General features: G+C 35.1%; 1 protein-coding gene across 1 annotated transcript in view; it reads right to left on the bottom strand.

Moving 5' to 3' along the window:
* The window catches only part of si:dkey-215k6.1 (transmembrane protein 132C), a 203,626-nt gene that overhangs the window by 45,471 nt on the left and 139,261 nt on the right, over positions 1-18,894 (bottom strand). The window contains exon 5 of the mRNA XM_017412446.3: positions 10,875-11,070. Coding sequence (XP_017267935.1) covers positions 10,875-11,070 — 196 coding nt within the window. The remainder of the gene's footprint in view (positions 1-10,874; positions 11,071-18,894) is intronic.

Genomic DNA, 18,894 nt, shown 5'->3' with positions numbered 1-18,894 from the left:
TGTAATCATCAAAATTAAACGAAATAAACATTTGAAATATATGAGTTTGTATGTAATGTATGAATATAATATACAAGTTTCACTTTTTAAATGGAATTACTGAAATCAATCTACTTTTTCATGATATTCTAATTTTATGACCAGCACCTGTAGCAGACAGTGACTACATATTCAGTATGCACTACTGTGTCTGCTTGTATTTAAAATGTGTAAGTGTCCTCAGTGTTTTGTGTCTGTTGACTACTACTACTACTACTATTACCACTACAAATACAAAATAATTAATTCTATGAAGTGAAGCACTGACCTGATTCTCAATTTTCCTGTTATGTCTCAGTTCTAAACAATCATTAAAAGTCTGCTGTAATCCTGCACTCACCAAATCACCTTCCTTTCTGTCCCAACAATACACATTTATTCATGGACTCACTCCTGAAATCAGTGTTCCTGCACAGATGTCCAGATTTCTACAGGTTATTTTTCTTTGTCTCGTTCAAACTCACCAGTACTTCCTGGGAACGGCTTATTCTGAGTCTGTCAGCCACCCAGATTTCTTTTTGCTAAGATGAAGTTGCTGAATCTGCATTTGTTGTGTTTCTGATGGCAACATCTTCTGCTGCAGTATAAACAACAACCCATAAAGAGACTCGTAAAATGAGGCAGATTGCAGCAAGGCAATGAAAGTAAAGGGGAAAAAAGGATTTGATCAGGAGTATAATATGATTTTGATTTTGTAAAGGAAGTGAGAATTGACAGACAGAATAAGTCATAAGAAATATACAGAAAAAACAAATACTTGGAAGAAGATGATTGAAAGTTAAGGGAAAAGATGAAAACAACAAAGATAGAGGTTTGAATACTAGGAGAAAGTAATGGAAACAAGAAAAAAGTGATGAGAGAAAGAAATAGTAATAGATGAGGGTGAAGACACCTGGACAAACTGCCTAGACAAGACAGAAGTTTAAAAATATGTGTGTAGATGTTGGTGTGTGTGTGTGATATGTCAGGGATAAATGGCTATTATCAGTATGACAATGTTAATTACAGACAGACTTTTAGGAGTGTGGCATCATTTATTTGGTCGTGATGCAGTCATGTTAAGGCTTGTACACGTTTGAGTGTGTGTCTAAGCCACTTGTCTGTACTTGACTGTGAATGTGTGTGTGGGTATGTGTGTGTCTCTGTTGTGTGATTGAAAATCAAATCTATGTTAGACAGAGTAATTACTTTAGACAAAATGCTGGCCAAACTGAAACGTTTCTTGTAATTTATAAGACTCCAGTCTAATTATGCATAAACAGCGTATAAGCAATATTTCCTTTGTCTCAGTGGGATTTATTTCAAGACTTTTGTAATCTACGCTTTCAAAGGAGTCAAAAATCATCAGAACAATGATTTTGATCTTGAGGCAAAATTATTAAAAGGGATAACAGGTAGAATTCTACATTTGGGATTAAAAATGACTGAAAAAGTACACTAGAAAACTGTAAGCTAAGAAATAATAAGTTAAAAATAAAAATAAAACATTAAGTTAATTATTATTTAATTTGATGGTCCATTTGGTCTATTGTTTGTAATTCAGGTTTTATTTTATTATTCTTGTCTGTTTTTATGTTGGTACAATTTTATCAAATCGGCTCGCTGCTGTTTGAAGTTTGTCCTCGGTTCTCTTGTATTCATACTCTACAGTTTGCTTTGTCTAAATTGCACATTTTATAGTTCAGTTTTCCAGCTTTTTTATTTGTAATCTTCCTCATACTTTGGCTTTGCCTGTTTTATGTCCTGTAGTCAACTTAGTTTGAACAACATGAACATTTCTTGGTTTTTGAATCATTATGATTGGTTTTAGTCCTTTCAGTTTAATCTTCATTCTCAGGTTTTCCACTTGTTTTTGACCAATTACCTCTCAAATGTAGGCAATCTGTTAAAATAAAATAAAAAATCAATGGAATGGATGTCAGATGTACATATGTGATTGTAAAAGAAATTTGTTTTCAACTACTTCATTAATTGTGTTGGTTCAAAATAAACACTCAGAATTTCATTTTTATTTTATTTTTTTAAAGATATTCAAAATCCACGTAGCACTGCACACTAACAGAGCTTCTATGAACAGTTCTGTGAGTTTGTTTTGCTGAGCAGATTTGTACTCATGCTTTAATTTGAGCTGGAGTTTAGAATCAAGGCTAAGTGTGAAGGATCTGAAACACATTGTTGACCATCTAATGAATCCATCAACATATTGTGTGATGTAACGTGACCAGTTGAAACATCAAGGTGATAAATCCTCAGCTGGTGGGTGAACAACACTGTGAGACTGTGATTTTATCAGGTATCTCTCTATAGCATCAGTGTGATAACCTTCTTCATAGCTGCTTTGGAAATGATGCCAAAAATGTGCTGACGGAATAACCATTACCACTGAACTGCTTTTCATTAGTATGTCTTAAAATCACAGTAAAACTGCAGCAGAAACAAGTTTAAACCTAAATGATGTCACTTAATAAAAACAAACTCACTGGACATCATTTTTATAAAAATTAAATTTCAAATTTTACCACATCAACAGCTCAAAAATGGAAGTAGCCATTTTTTTAAATATCTTTTTTTTAAACTGTGCAAAATAAATAAATGGACAAACACAAGTACATTTCTAACACACAGACACAAGTATTCACACTTAATGCCATCATTACTAATAACTTAGAAGTTTGGATATATACAAATTTGTGGTCACTGTTGCTCAAATAATGTTTTATAATTAGCAAAAACAGCAAGAGTAAGTAAATAAATAGATAAACTAGCACTTCATGAACAGATGCATATTGCCTGCTGCTTTTCCTGCTAAAGTTTTTAACAAGTAGTTATCATGATTGTTAGCACTCAAGACTATGTGACACAAAAAGTTTTCAAACTTTATCAAACTGACTTGTTCATTTAAACCTTAAGTTTTGTGTAATGCCTACACTTATTAATGTGTTTTAGATGCTGAAACCAGAATTAAAAGCAAAAGTAATCAAACAATTTAAGCCTGTATTAAGTCAGATGGACACACTTGTGCGACAAAAATTAAAGTTTTGTACAAATCCACTGCCCTGTTTTACTTCATTAAAAGACATTGTTTCCAGTTTCAAAATTCAGCGCAAGGTTCTGAGAGGCTGAGGTTTAACATGTAGCAAATATAAACTATATTAAATGTCTGTTTCATAAATGATAGAAAATTCAAAAATAAAACCTCTAAATTCTGTCAGTTCTTGCTCTTCTATTCTCCACCTGCCTTCAGTGACTTCAGTGTGTTTTTACTCTCTTCACCTCTGACCAATTTCAGGCCATCTCTCAGTGTCCCTCCTGCCTGTCTGACATGACACTAATCACACCTCCTAATGAAATACTAACAAGCTTATGGGATATCTGAAAGTCAATCAGTGTGTTTCTGGACCTATTAGCACAAACCTAACCTTTGTCCTTTTTGCTCCACTGCAAGCACACAAATCAAAGGTTGAAAACACACATGCAAACAAACACCAGTTTCACTAGGATCTAAGTGTTGAGGAACCCTACAGTCTTCTCGGAAACAGAGTCAGGAAAAGTTTACAGATGTAATTCAGACGAGTAATTAGAGCCAGTCACTTGCTACAGCTGTTAAGACAAAATATATGTAGAAGGTTAGAGTTTGTGAATCCATCTGCTGTTATAATATATATATCTGTGTGCTAATTTTCTTATAAAACAGGATATTTCTAGGAAATGAAAATGAGTAAATGAAAAAGAGTAATAAAGTAATAAAATGCCCTTTTTAAAATATGTACTAAATGTTTTTTATTAGATTGTAGGTTTTTGTTTAGCGTTTTATATTTATTGATCTGAAAGATGAAAAGTACTGTACTGTGTCATCTATAGTGAGCTGAAATGGAGAGGAGCATCAGCAAAATACAAACAAATGCAAATATGAAATAGCTGACATTTGGCTTTCCTCTTCACAAATTAATTAAATGAAAAAAAAACAGAGAGATGGAGGAGAAGGGAGAGATAAAAATAGACGGATAGGTCTAGTGAAGAGTCAAAGAGGGAAAGAAAATGGGTAGAGGCAACGAAGCAGAAATTAAATGGGGGGAGGGCACTGCAAAATGAGAGGGTAATTTTGAGGAGTCAAACAGAGAAGGAGGAATGAAGAGCTGGAGCAAAGGGGGAGGAAGGATGAAGACATTTGGAAGATATGAAAGCTAACAATCCACCCAACCACACACACACATACACACACATGCACCCCACCCCCCATGGACACACACAACACACTCCTGCAAAGATCCTAGGAAGAATTGTACTTTCAATTTAAAGACCCCTAATTGCATTAGAACTGCCCTGCTCCCATCTCCTCTCTCACGGTTTCTGTTTCTCTGTGTCTCTCTCCTCTTGTTTGTTTTAGTGGACTTCCAAAAGTTCTGTTACATGATGCTCTTACACCTCCACTGGGCCCTTCTCTTTTGCTTTATCATTTACTTTCCACAAAACTACTCCCCTGTCCTCACCCCCCGCTAGTTTGCGCCTATCTCAGTCAGTTTATCTCGTTTGTGTTTTCCTTCTTGTGCCACTTCTGCCTTAGTCATTTTATTACTTTTCCTTCTCTATGCCTTTTTTCCCTGATTTTGTCTGTCAAAACCCCTTATGTGTTAGAATATTACAGACAGATTAATTCTGTACCGTTTCTTCTTAAATACACACTCTTCACCTTGTGTTCTGATTTCTTCTTTTTCCTGTATAAATCATTCATTATGTGTCCTAAAGTTGTAAAATATTGGGTTTTGGAGTGGTTAGTCATAACCCCAAACTAACACTTCTGTAACAGACCTTCAAGCTGCTGGTAATATATACTTGAGAACAGCACCACACCCCCAACTGTTCTGAAACAGCAGCTTAAGTGGCCCGTAAAGATGCTGTGGTTGGACTCAGCATTTCCCAAATGAGATTATGCAACTGAGCAAGAAGGAGTTTGTTCTTCAGATTTGGTCCACAATTTTACACTTTCCATCCCTTTTTCCTGTTCCTATTGTCTGACTGGAGTGAACAAGCAACCCAAAGTATGGGTTCTGAGCATCATTGCCAACACATACTTTGAGCACTACAAATTGTGTATTATTTTTACTGAAGACTTTAACATTTACTCCTAAAATTAACACTGTCTGTCTGTTAGCAAAATATCTTATAAACCACTGAATAGAAAGTAATCACGGCATGCACATCTACAACTCATTAATATCTAAAGTAAACCCTGTCAAAGATGGCCACCTTAGCCAACAGTAAAAAGGCTATATCCCACATATAGGACATAATGTCATTTATAAGGTTTGACCAAAAACAGCTATTAGTCTGTTTCTTCTCAAAATAATATAATATAAAATTTTATAATTTTATATTATATTATAATATAATATAATATAATATAATATAATATAATATAATATAATATAATATAATATAATATAATATAATTTAAAACTCTGGCATGAAGGCCAGTGGGTGATATACATTCCATCAAGGAATGCCTTTATTTTACTTAAATTAAATGAAAACTAAAATTTTTTGGCATGTTGAGAAGGGTTGTAAAGTGCATTTGTCTAAGTTTAAGATGTACTGATTTGTCCTCTGAATGTTAGTCTAAATGCAAATAACCCTATTTATTACAAAAAAGTAAAGAAAACTCTTCAAAAAGAATTTAAAAGTTATTTTTTCTTCATAACAAAGCCAGGGAAAGCTACACTTAACTTGCTACAGGTAAACAAATAGACAAATCCTGCAGAGTGCATGTGATTGATTCTGCAGTGTCTTCCTGAATGTCAGTGTAAATTAGCAAACAGCCATTTAGACCTCTGCTGGAAGACAAACCCCCACAGAAAATAAAGATGTTTAGAAAACAATAGATGAAGATGCAAAGGCAAAAAGAGGGGGGAAAAGCAACAGAAAGGCTACTTTTAATGAACATCCAGACAGTGAAAATGTTAAATCTATAATTGAGCTTGAAAACTGTGCATGCGTGTTTGTGTGGTTTCATCAACAGATTATTGATTTTTCAGTTTCTTTTTTGTACCACTAACTTCCTTTTACGCAGAACAAATCAGGGGAGGCAAATTAAGAAGCCACTTAGCATAACTGCTCTGCTAAGAGGTCTGCACATGCACACATACGCACAGGCATCTTTAAGCAACAAAGATAAACAAGTGTTCTAATTAAGAATTAATTACACAGCAAAGCCGCAGAGAGAGGTGAAACTCTTTGGAGAAATAAAGAGGGTCGGAGACAGGATGAAGATGAGACGGGGGAAGAGTAGCAGAAGGAAGGATGGGAATAAAAAAGAAGAGAATTGAGGTGAAGGAGTATAGAGACATGAGGAGAGTGAGGGGTGTTTAAATGTTGTAAGGAGCTTTTTGAGGAATGAGGAAAAAATGAAAAGTTTTTAAATCTAGGTGACACAACAGGCAAATGAATAAAAAACTACAGATTATCTTGTTTTTATTTCCTTTTCTCCATATGAGATAAATAAATGTATATAAATGATTGTGTACATGTAAAACGTCAATATAAAAGACCACAATACTGCCACAAGGCTGAAATCCAAGATGAAAATAAAGCCTGTCAGAAATGTTATATGTAGTTGCTGCTGCTGTTGTTTGTCTTCCAATCAAATCAATTTTTACAAAAGCAAAAAAGAAAATCTGCTTTTATTTCTTTTTTCGCTCTCAAAGGGAAGAAAACTAACTCATCTCAGGAAAAAAGGTGTGCAACAACACTTGGAGGAAACATAAAACAACATTATTACTGATCCAATTTATCAGATACTAAAATACCTCTAAGACCAGGGGAAGCATAACAAGTCAATTTCTGACTTTTGTTTTTGGTTTGTTTTCCCACAGGTGAACCTAACAGGTTGTTCTGTTTCTCTTTTTCGGGTAATTTCTCCCATGTCAACAATCAGTTGTACCACACGGATCAGCTTCCAGTAAAGCCAATAAAATTACAGATTTAAATACAGAAAAATTTAAAGGATAAATATATTTTTTTACTAATCGTTCACAGCAGAGCTGTCCTTGGTGCTGAAACGTGCAGAGTCCAAATGCAGTTTTGGTTGCTGTTATTGGATTTTGTTTAGTTCTAGTTTGCAGGATAGGACCTTTGACTGTTATCAGTGACTTACTATGAAAGCAGTGCATAACAAGTACATCCATATTTTAAGCGTGATACATTTGTTTATTTGTTATCTGCTTAGTTGTGTAATAGGAGTTAAATGAATCTTCATTTATTTGTCAGTTTTCAGATAATAATCTATAAACCTTTATGATCAATATGTTGCTCAAAAAGGAAATGACATAAATGATTTTGCATGGAGTAGTGCAACAAAATAATGTAATGTTGATCGGGGGTTTAGGGAAATTGCATATTACAACTAATGTTACTTGAATTCAGACATAAGCAATAAAACTGTGTCTTGACAAGACAAATCCTAACAGCCTTAAATTCATTCTTGTAATTAGATTCAACCTGTTAATGTCTGTTGATCTATTTGTCAAATTACTTCTAATATTCCCTTGATTCTTGCAGAGTTTTTTTTTTTACCACCTCTGCTACTAGACCCAGATGTTAATGAAAACATGGTAATAAATGTTAGATCAGTGATAACTGACAGTATTCCAGTTGTTATGTAAACAAAATAGCCCCCTATACTGTGTACTAACACATCAGCTCTGCCGATGAGCTGACTCTTGACATGTGATGTGGCAACTGATGGCTGAGGTGGAGTTGAATCATAAATACAGATGAAACAGGATGAGTCTTTCAAAATCCACTGAAAGCACACCTGATGCAATTATGTGAGACACCAAGCTTTCAGGCAGTTTTAAACAGCTCGGAGAAAGATTCCACAATTTACAATAGTTGTATTTCTGCTATTTTACAAAGTCTGATCCTCAGATGTGAAATTGTTTAAACTGAACGATGTAAAACTCTGTGAAAGCTCTCGCATCCAGCTCTCTTTGAAGATACGCCTTCGGCTCTTAATTCTATCCCTTTGCTCTTCCTTCTTTCAAAGACCTAGAGAAAAATGAAGCTTTCATCTTGGTGACCTTTCAGAATGACCCCTCTCAGTGACAGACACCTTAAACAACCAACCAATAATCAACACCTGGTCAGGAGCTCTAGTAAACAAATCAGGAAAGCCCAAATGGCTTGTAATAGCAGCCATTTTGATGCTTTTACCTAAGGAGAGAGGCAGAAGAGAGATGAAGGGAGACAAAAAAAATTGGATGTGTAGAAATGTGTATACAAGAATAAATGTGTTTGCTTGTGTGTGTGTGTGTATTTATGTTGTAGGAAAAACAGTATAGTCAGTATAGCTTGTCTATATAAATGCCTTTTTTTATAGGTACTTGTGAGAAATCTGCTTTTATCATGCTACTGGTGAAAATAGCAAATCATCTGCTTTGAAGAAATTACTTATTTATTAAAGAAAATGCTGATAAAACCCAAAATGAAGCAACTTATACTTCAAATTAGACTTTTATTACTTTCATTTTGTTCATATTTGAGCATTCCAGGATCAAATGAAACACAAACCTGGAATTGATATGAAACAAACTATTCTGTTTGTGTTAGATTCTGCACAAATGTTCTCTTTAGGAAGCAGCAAATCTTTGCCTCTTTCAAACTCCAATGACTTGAGGATTTCTTTTCTGGTCCTTAAGTCATAGTGAAAGAATTAAGCAGTTAATGTGGTGCCAAAAGCAATTTGTTGGAGAGTATTTGTATTTTAATTTTTCCTGTGAAATGAGTGAAATTACCTCAATTCTTCCACCACTGCGATTTAAAATGATGGTTTCAAGTTTGGTTTTTTTTTGCATTCTGAAAATAGCAAAAGGGAGAGGGGTGCAGAAACATTAAGAAAAAGTGGGTTTTGTCACTAGGGCTTTGCTGTTTGAAGGAGGGCTATCAGGCCAGATTAGCTCTACCTCAGTGGTAATGGAACTAGGAGCATCTCGGTTTTAGCCTGAGGACCTTAGTTGCTCAAGCTAAAGAGAAACTTTTAGTCATGGGTTGTGAAAGTAAGATTTATAGATGGTATTTTATAGTATTAGATGCTTCAGACATCCACAGAGATCACAAGTTATGTCTTTCCTTTATTCTAAACCTGAAGTGTCACATTTAATGAAATCTAGATGTTACATTAGGATTTGGCTTAAAGTTTCAAATTTAAAACAGATTCACTCATATAGTAAGTAAAACAATAAAAGCTGGGGGTTTTAAATGGAAAGCAAGTTAAAGCCTAAAGAGTCAAAATGCTTCATGTTTGTCAGGTTTCTTGTAGTTTAATATTGAATATAGTGAAAATGTGTTTCTCATTCATTCTTCACACCAGTGTTACACATTTTTGTCCTTTTAGTAATCTTGTTTTGATTCCATTAGGTTAGAATGAAAATACATTTTAAAAAACATTAAATTCTAATAACACAGCCTGATAAACAGACAGTGTTGATTTTTAGGGTTCTGAATGCAAGTACAAATTCACAACGGATGAAATTTAACAAGTTGAACTACTTTTGCATGTGCTAAATGGAACCGACTCAGATTTATGCAAGATTACGTATATCAAGGAGAGTAAGCATTAAGTACAGGAAGACTGCAATTAAAGTTTAAATCTTTGTCAAACTGTCAGTATGCATAGCTGTGCATCCACATTATGCTGCATGTCATTTTGTAAACCTTTTAGGGCATAACCTGCTTTGTTTGTTTGTGTGTGTGTGTGTGTTCAGAAGGCTTGTCACAACAGGAGGGGGTAAACTATAGGCACTTTGAGACCACAGGGGACCTGTCCGCAGTCCTTATAACCATTTAAAGTAGTCTGCCTTTGTTTTTCTCCATTTTGTTTTTGCACTGCTGGAACTGTGGTCATTTGCAGTTCTTATAACAGCTTTTATTGGGTCGTTTTTAGTTCTTGTTTTAGAGTGGGTGCTCTCTTACTTTAACAGGGAAACCTGAGTCATGTAAGGGGATGTAATTGGTCCAGACAAAAGGGAATATTGATTGGCCGAGCAAGGTGAACACTCTTCCTGCACCTGCAACGTTTAAAATAGCATTTGCATTGAAAACATTAGCTTTTTCACTGAAAATTTCTCTCATTCAATATAAACTGCTGCCCAGAGTATTGGACCGATGTGAAAGTCCAGGCTTTGTTGAGCCTGTATGCAACGAGGGAGATTCAGTGTAACTTTGACTCTTAAAAAAAAAAAATTCAACAATATTTGCTGTCATTTGTGCAGCGCTTTCTAAGCTTTCTAAGGCTAGCTCACAACCCACCATAAATGTTCTTGACACACACGGGTCACAGGGACTGACAACTTGAAGCAGGGTCACAGAGTCCAGGGATAACAGATAGAAAGTTTGAAAAATAGTCCTGACAAAGTAATTGTCAAGTACAGGTTGCATTCCAGACATGTTTGAAGAGTGGGGAAAGATGCATCGTCAACACATAGAAAAGGTATGTGTGATGCACCTGATCAGTGCATGTGGAGTACATGTGAGCTGTAATTAACCGGTCTGGCCATAAGTACAGGCTGCATTTGTGATGATAGTTGTGAGTCCATCACAGTCACTACTGACTTCATCATAGTCAGTAGTGGTGTTCCTATACTATTAAAACCAATATCACTTCATGCTGTTCCTCAGCTTCTTTCATCTGCCTATAGACCTACAACAACCTCAGCCATTGTGGCAGAGAGGTAACAGCCATTTTCTTCCCTTCTACAATGCTGCAAGTATTGGTTGCTTTCCAATACTTCTGTCATTTGCATGATATGCATCAGTATTTATCTAAAAAAATCATCTCTTACCTCAGCCAGCGGTACAATGCCCTGGATGTCAGCATTGCTGATGTAGAGATGTGAGACTTTCTCTTTTTGTCTTAAAGATGTCTGCACACTAGACAGGTATTCCACTGTCCAGTGCAGAGTCTGGGTTGGCACCAGTTTAATCATGTTATCCACCTCAAAGTCCAGCTGCATCACCTCATATGTGGGACTCTCCATTCTAAAAAGACAAAGAAGGATTGTCAGAGTTATTGATTGTCTTCACTGAATGCTTTAAATATTGTTAATGTAAAACCACAATTAAAAGCGGATTAAAATAAGGATAAACCTTTTAATTTTTTAGCATGTCTGACATAAATGCATGTGCTCTCAAGCCAAAAGACCAAACTGATTTTTTTTATCTCCACAGAATTTCTTACTTAGTAGTCTCAAAGTAAATAAATAAAATAAATAAATAGTCAAATAAATATTGTGAACATGATAAGGACCTTAGCAATGAGGATGAATAGTCACAATGGATTTTATTTTCGGCACTATGATGAAGCTAATGTCTTTGTATAACATACACTGCATCTAAAATCTTACTTCTCTCTGAGGCTAACTGATTAACAATACCATAACACTTATTTAGTCCCCAACTTAACCTCAAGGTTAAAAGGACAACTTGGAAACTATGTTTTAACCACAACCTTATCCCATAATTTAATAAAAAATGATCCAGATATACAATGAAATTGTAAATATAATTTTTCCCATAGTCTACCACTCAAGTTTCTTAAAATTCTGTGGCTTTTATGTATTCTTCCTAATAGATAAATAAAGCTATGTCATTTAAAACAGCGTCTGCTTCAGGTCCTGCTGTGGCAGCGGGGCAATGACCTACATCGTCAAGTGTCAGATTGTTTTCTTGTTTGTGAATCACTATAATATTTCAATAAAGACAGATTTGTTTTGTAAACAGTTATTCTTATATGTTTAAACGTGAGCTGTTAAAATTGCTGTACAAAGTTGACTCATGACCCTCTGGACATTTGCTCTTTCACCTGCCTTTTCAAAACTTACCTCTGACAACTAGCAGTGGTTTCATGTTTAACATTTATTATTCAAATTATATTCTTCTGCTTATCTAACTTTGCATATGAGCAAACAAGAAAGTAAGCATATCTATTTTATTTTTAGCATAAAAAGTAAAAACACATTCTTTTTTTCACATTTGCCTCAAGAAATTAATGAGAGCTTGTTACTACATACAGGGATAGAAACATGCTTTTTTATTTCACAAAATAATACACATTGGTTGGCTTCAGTTGTTTTTCACATCCAAGTGAACATTTCTTTCACAACACTGAATTCATTATTTTGGTTCAAAGCAATTCCCACCTGGCTAATCTGTAATTTGTTCTGTAATTATTCAAGGAAAAATTGAAACTCAGATTGCACTCATTTGAATTAATTTTAGATTCATAAAGTACAGGTGTGTGGTACAAATGGGATTCTTAGAACCCATTAGGCATTTTTTATGCCCTGCTTTTAATAAATTGGACAAAAGCAAAACAATTTATGAGGATATTCAAACTGTAAAAGCAACACATTTTTAAACTACACTCTTTGTACAGAGATTATAGCCGTTAATTCTAATACAAACAGGTTGAGGGTTTTATATTTTTTAAATAAAATTAATACATTTCCTAAATACATGTTACTTTTTTGCTACTTTCAGATGTTTTCTTAAGTGAAAAGAAATGTGATGAACCCTAGTGAACTTAAAATATTGTGTCACAATGTTTCATCCAAACTATTTCTGTTCATATTTTGATTCATAAGCAGGAAAAATTTGCCTGGCAGTTTGACAGCCTTGGTTGCCGTTACACATTGACTTTTAAACTTCGCAAATTGGCATTACCTGCTTTGCTGTTCTGCTTGTTAGGCAATCTGTATTTATCTGCCTCATCAATCATTTGTCACCACACAAATTTGTAACCTCTTCTGCAGCAGTGACAACTGTGGTCAGTTTTAGAGTGAACTTATAAACAATTAAAAAGGACTGAAGGATTGTAAATAATCACTGCAATGAACTTGTATTAATATCACTTAAAAAAAACAAACAAAAGAAAAACAAATAAAACACTGATGCAAAAATATCTATCTGAAATGTGACAGAACACTTTCTGTAGTCCAGATAGCAACAAAAAATACTCACTTACAGTTCACAGTAAGTGCAATACAAATAGTCTCCTGGGTGGAACTGGAGAGAAAAAAGTTCAACACACTCCAACTGTTTCACAGCGACAAGGAAGATAATAATCTAGATACAGTTCAATAACCAACAAATCATTCTGTTGCCGGTTGCCTGACTGCACTATAAAAAAAAGTTTCCTACCTTGTTAGTCCACTGCACAAAATGCACACACACATGCACCCCCACACTCACATTCAAATCTGAATTAATTATTTAATTTTAAATGTTTCAAAGCTTTCGACTACATGAGCAGACACACAAAAATATATGGGAGCTAAAGATCATGATATAGACAATTGCTGAGGGTCTGTGATATCTTCTGTCTGCCAGTGAGAGAGAAACTGTATTTTTGTCAGGAGAGATGAGGTGAACGATGTGTTACAAAGCTAGATTAAGGAGGAAAAGCTGATGGATGTCAGCTCCCCTTGACCTGTTTTACGTCCCATCATGCTTGAGTCTCTGTCATCTGTCTTTACCACCTGTTTCCACCTTCCTTTCTGTCTTTCAGATCTAACCTGAAATCCAGTAGGTAGTCCTTATTTAAAAATAAATCTGGCTTGTTTTAGTGACACTCTTACATAGAAGATCAGAATATGAACAATTACAGCTTTGATGATTGCTTTCAGCTGGTTTTAACATTAAAATATAAAATAAATTAAAGGTCTATATATACAATATGCATTCGTTTAAAACGGTATATTGCCCACTGCCTTCCATTATAGTGTTTTAGAATGAAATGTTATGCTGAAGCTCGTTCAATATCACAAGATGTCCCACTCAAGAGTATGTGTCGTGAGTGACTATCAGTTACAACTACATGCAATTTTGGCACAATATCTGTAAAACTGTTATAGCCACTTTTGTGTTTACTAAGGTCAACTGGCTGTGGCGGTCATCTTGAATTGGATTTGTGCCAAAACCGAACTACTTTTAGAGGTCCATTCAAGGATTAATTACTGCAATTTAGTAGTGCTCAGAATATGTAAAAGGGGTGACCACACCAAATTTTGGCTCAACAAGCAGACCCCCCCATGCCAAACACACACACACACAATCCCCACACACACATGCAATCAGACATGAGCAAAACCTTCAGGATCAAATAAAGTGTCCGAATTTAAAAATAACTATGTGATGCCACAATCATACAAAGTCATAGTGTTCCTGACATTGACAACTTCTGCTCTCCTTTTGAAAGCCTGCAGTTTTTGCTCTGCTCTGTTTCTCATCTTAATGGTTGTTAGTGAAAAGTAACAAGATGGTATTCACCATCTGGGGACACGGAGTGACAGTCATTTTATTTAAAAAAATAAAATAAAATAAACTTCCACCTAGAGGAGTTGCTAAAATACTGACCACATTTGATTAAATATACATTCAAGTTTTACTGGGTGTAAAGTTCAGCCTAATTAGCATATCATGATGGTTGGTTATAGGACCAAATGAAGAAAAAGGATTTCTTTTTTTTTGCCAAAAGTAAAGAGTTTTTATTTATTTTTTTGTTATTATTGAACATCAAGAGTCAATATTTTCTTGCAGTAGTCAAGAAATACTTTGTAACCATCAAGTTCTTTGTTGTTTAATCACAGAGGACACATTAGCACTTCCACTATTTTATATTTTACACGGATAAACCACAAACACTGCAAAGGTCTAGACACATACAGACTGAGACATGATGCTCTGTCACTCTCGCTCTCTGTTCCTGTCTTTCCCACTCCTGTAGACACACACATCCAAGCAATGCACGAGCAACACACTCTTTTCTCTGCCCTGCGCACAGGGCGATACACACACATACACACATGTACAGAGAACTATCCAAAAATTGTTGAGTGTGTTTTGGTGCAGTGTAATCACTGGAGCTGAAAAAGCAATGTGTCTGCAGTGACAGGTTCATTCAGGTGTTAGCTCCGTCCCAACCACTAGGCTCTGAAACAATCTTACACTGTTCCTGGTGCACACACACACACACCCACACACACACGTACACATATCAGAGCACTGCTATCCAACACTCAAAACCAACCAATTGAAACAGCTGCTGAAGTTCACCCTTTTTCACAACTTTTCAGTTTGTTTTCCTTTAAGCCATGCTGATCTTAAGCTGCCATCCCTGTTACAGATAAAGTGGTATAAATGTTTACAGTATCAGCCTGTGTCAACATATATCAGCTGACCTGCTTTAATACAAGTGATCATATCATTCTTCTTGGCTTCAATGAACATGTGGCTTTATGAAGGATACAATAAATTTAAAATATCATGTTTAATGGATAAGTGATGAATTGATAAAAAGAGAAGAAAATGTACCTCTTTTTTGTTTTTTTGGAATTTGTATAGAAATACTGATTGGACTTAATCTAACGTCTTTTATCCCATTATGGCCAGGCTTCAATTAGGTCAAAATAAAAGTGGCTGATGCAAACTAACCGAGTTCCCATCAACATTTTATAAACCTCAGTAGGCATGTTACAGACAAACACATTAAGAAAGCTGATTGGCTGATCCAGAGACTGGTCCTCCAATTCAAAAACAGTTTTCTTTTCTTGTTTTGTCCAATAATTTATTCTAGAGCCATTCCATTCATTTTAAAATGCAAAGTGTCATTCTGTTTATTCCAGTTCAATTCAATACATTTCAACTTCTTTTTTGTTTTCTTTTTAGGTCAGTTTAATCTGATTTGATGTAAAGTCCACAAGTCCAAAGGCCCAGCTAATTGGGCAGAAATGGCAGTGTGTGAAGCAGCTGGTCTTTTTTGTTTTAAGTAGTATCTCACTGCGCTGCAACTGGTTGGTATTCATGAGGGAGTCTCCTGAATGTCTCCAGAAAACTTTCTTAGTTTTGTAGGGTTCTCAACTTCCTTGCATGACTTGTACAGGCACATGGTATTAATGTTTGACTTTTCAAAACATTTAATACACAACCTTTCTCTTGAAATAGTCACAAAGTTGTTGTGGGGATTTGTAATCCATATCAAACCCATCCTAATTTTGTCATAGGCATTTCCAACTCATAACAAAAGCTCTAGAGTTGTATTTTGACACAGGCACAGGAAACAGCTCTGACAGGTTTAAAATCAATTCTGATGACAAATAATAATTATTGAAAAACTGGTCCAAATAAGTCCAAATCTGACTTTCTTCCTTTTTATAGTGTACATCAACAGATTAAATAATAAATGCTGGGAGAGCTGCCAAAGTGGAAACAAAGCAGTCGATTGATAACAAAATAATGTGCACAACTAAGTATGCAGTTTTGCAAACCATGCACATGAAAACAGGCTGTGATTTTTAAAACCTGGCTGCTAAAAACATGACCACACTTCATTTAGTTACAAACACTCAGCTTTCAGAGAGTTTGCAGCTGAAAATTAATCTCTTTTCAAGCAATTTTGAGTCACCAGCTAGTCTCCCAACAGTCACAGCTCAGTGAGATACCATCTTTAGGGCACATCTGACTAAACAGCACGCAAACGCACGTTATTGTGACACCATCAGGTTCAGTTAGAGCAGCTCTGATTACAAACCCTGGTGATTTAGACAATTTAGAAAGTGTTTTTCTTGAACAGAAAACCTCCTAAAGGTCAGGACTTTGTGATTTTAATTTTGCAAATCTTTCACATTCACAAACGTTTTGTATAACATGTATGATATAAAAAGTAAAAGATGTTCAAAATTTTTTTCTCTAATAATAATTTTTTGTACATTTGAAGAGAAGAAAAGTTTACGAAACATGATGAAAAATACATTTACAGTGTAAATTAAGTGACTACAATGTTTTGCAAAACAATGCCTTAAATACTTCACAGAGTTTGAAATTAACAAGGAAGATTTTTTTTTTCTTTTGTAGTTAATTGACAGCTTAGAAAACAAGAAACACGGGCAGATGTTCATCTTTCTGATAGTAAATTTCTTACAGCCTGGGGAGCTTGGTGTGGCTTAGCCTACAAACCCAGTTAAAAACATTCACTTCTGGCAGCAGTGAGTGCCTTTGGAGATGTGCTGGTTGGGTTTACTTTAGTCTGTAACTTGTTTGGAGCTTCTGGAGTCTCAGAGCTGATTAAGAGAAATCATTGACTTTTTTTTCTCGTTTTATGTATTTAGCCATCAATTAAGAAACTTACATTTCAGACTGGGTCAACAAAGATACAATCATGGTATCAGACCCACTAAGTTAATCCTTTAATCCTAAAAACATTCATGGTAATTTGTCACTATAACACTTTATTTGAACAGTTTTAGTTTATTAAGATTATCCAACATAGTAGAACAAACACAGTAGAAGAAAATCTATACTTATAAGAAGATTTTGTTTGTCTAATTCATAAAAATTATAATTTTTAGTTCCATGCATTTTTTTATTGTTGATTTTAAAAATTGGCTCAGTCAAGTACCTATCCAACCTTACATTACAACTGTAACATTAGTAAACACAAGCACATGGCACACTATAACACAGCAACTGATATGACTTAGTTACAGAAATATTCATTATAATGTATAAATAATATCTGAGGTAAATACAAAGATTTGTGACTCTGATAGTGTTTAAAAATTCTACTCTTCATCCAAACTGTTGTTTTTCTGGTGACTTTAGCTCCCTGTGTCTCTCCTGTAATTCAAACCCCATTGGTGACCCTCACAGGTTTGTCCTCCTGACGATGGGAAGGTGGAGAAAGAAAGAAAAAAATCTTCCTTAAACTTGTACAAAAAGAACTTAGACAATCTTTAAAACATAGACACAGTCAGTCTCACCATGTAGCAAGTGCTGAGAGGACAGGGTGTCTTATCAAAGAGTACCACAGAAAAGTGGTGGTCCCAGGGGAAATTCAAAGGACAATGGAGAACAAACATACACACACAAGCGCCAACAGACATGCACCACTGGCAAGAAAAAAGGGAATCATCCCCTGAGAGAATAAAAGGCAGAAAGAAACAGATTGGAATGGGAAAAGAACAAGAAAATAAGACAGAAAGAATTTCTTTATTTTTGCTCAAAGGAAGTAGTCGCAGCATTTTCCCCTCTGGATGGATAAATGGATGGATGGATGGATGGATGGTATAGGGACAGAAAAGATGTTGTATTGAGGACTGACAGGCCGGTAACATGCTATCACAGCCATCAATCACCGTCACCTTCACTTGTACATGAGTGTGTGTTTGCTTGAAAAAGAATGAACAAGCAAGTGACAACTGGACTCAGAGATACAACACAGGGTCACAAAGGTTTTGTGTAAAAACTGTCCTTCAACACCAGGTGTAATAAATTTGTGAGCTGGTGTAAATGCGCATGCCATCGTGTGTTATTCTAGTTTGTGGATTCAATCCTTGCCTGGCAGTCTATCAGCATTTTGCATTTAATTCCAACACGCCAATGTGCCCTTGATTACACATGTGCAAGCAAGCGTCCATCCAGAGAAGAGACCCTTTGAATCCTTTTACCTTGACTTAGCCTTCACTGATCAGCTGTTAGATCAGTTATCAATCAGTACAAAGTCAAAAGAATTAGGGAAACAGAATAGAGGGAGAAAAGAAAGTCAAGAGCTGTTTTAAACTCTCCTGTAAGAAAATGATATTGGAATTACTTCTACAGTAAAGGAGAATAATAAAATAGAGTAAGATATTAAAAAATGAATGCAGTATTGTTTACACTGTTAATGTAAGAAAAAAAAAGCACTATTATTAATAGGTAATCAAATTTCAATTAAAAATGGGAAGTCATGGACTGTAATTTATTTGTCTCTTTAATTTTTGTGTCTTTACTGACCTGATTGATTTGCTTACATTTAATAAATAATTGCTT

The sequence above is a fragment of the Kryptolebias marmoratus genome, linkage group LG1 (assembly GCF_001649575.2).
Source record: "Kryptolebias marmoratus isolate JLee-2015 linkage group LG1, ASM164957v2, whole genome shotgun sequence".
NCBI lineage: Eukaryota > Metazoa > Chordata > Actinopteri > Cyprinodontiformes > Rivulidae > Kryptolebias > Kryptolebias marmoratus.
Note: the sequence above shows the minus strand (reverse complement) of the source record. Positions and strands in the feature narration are given on the sequence as shown.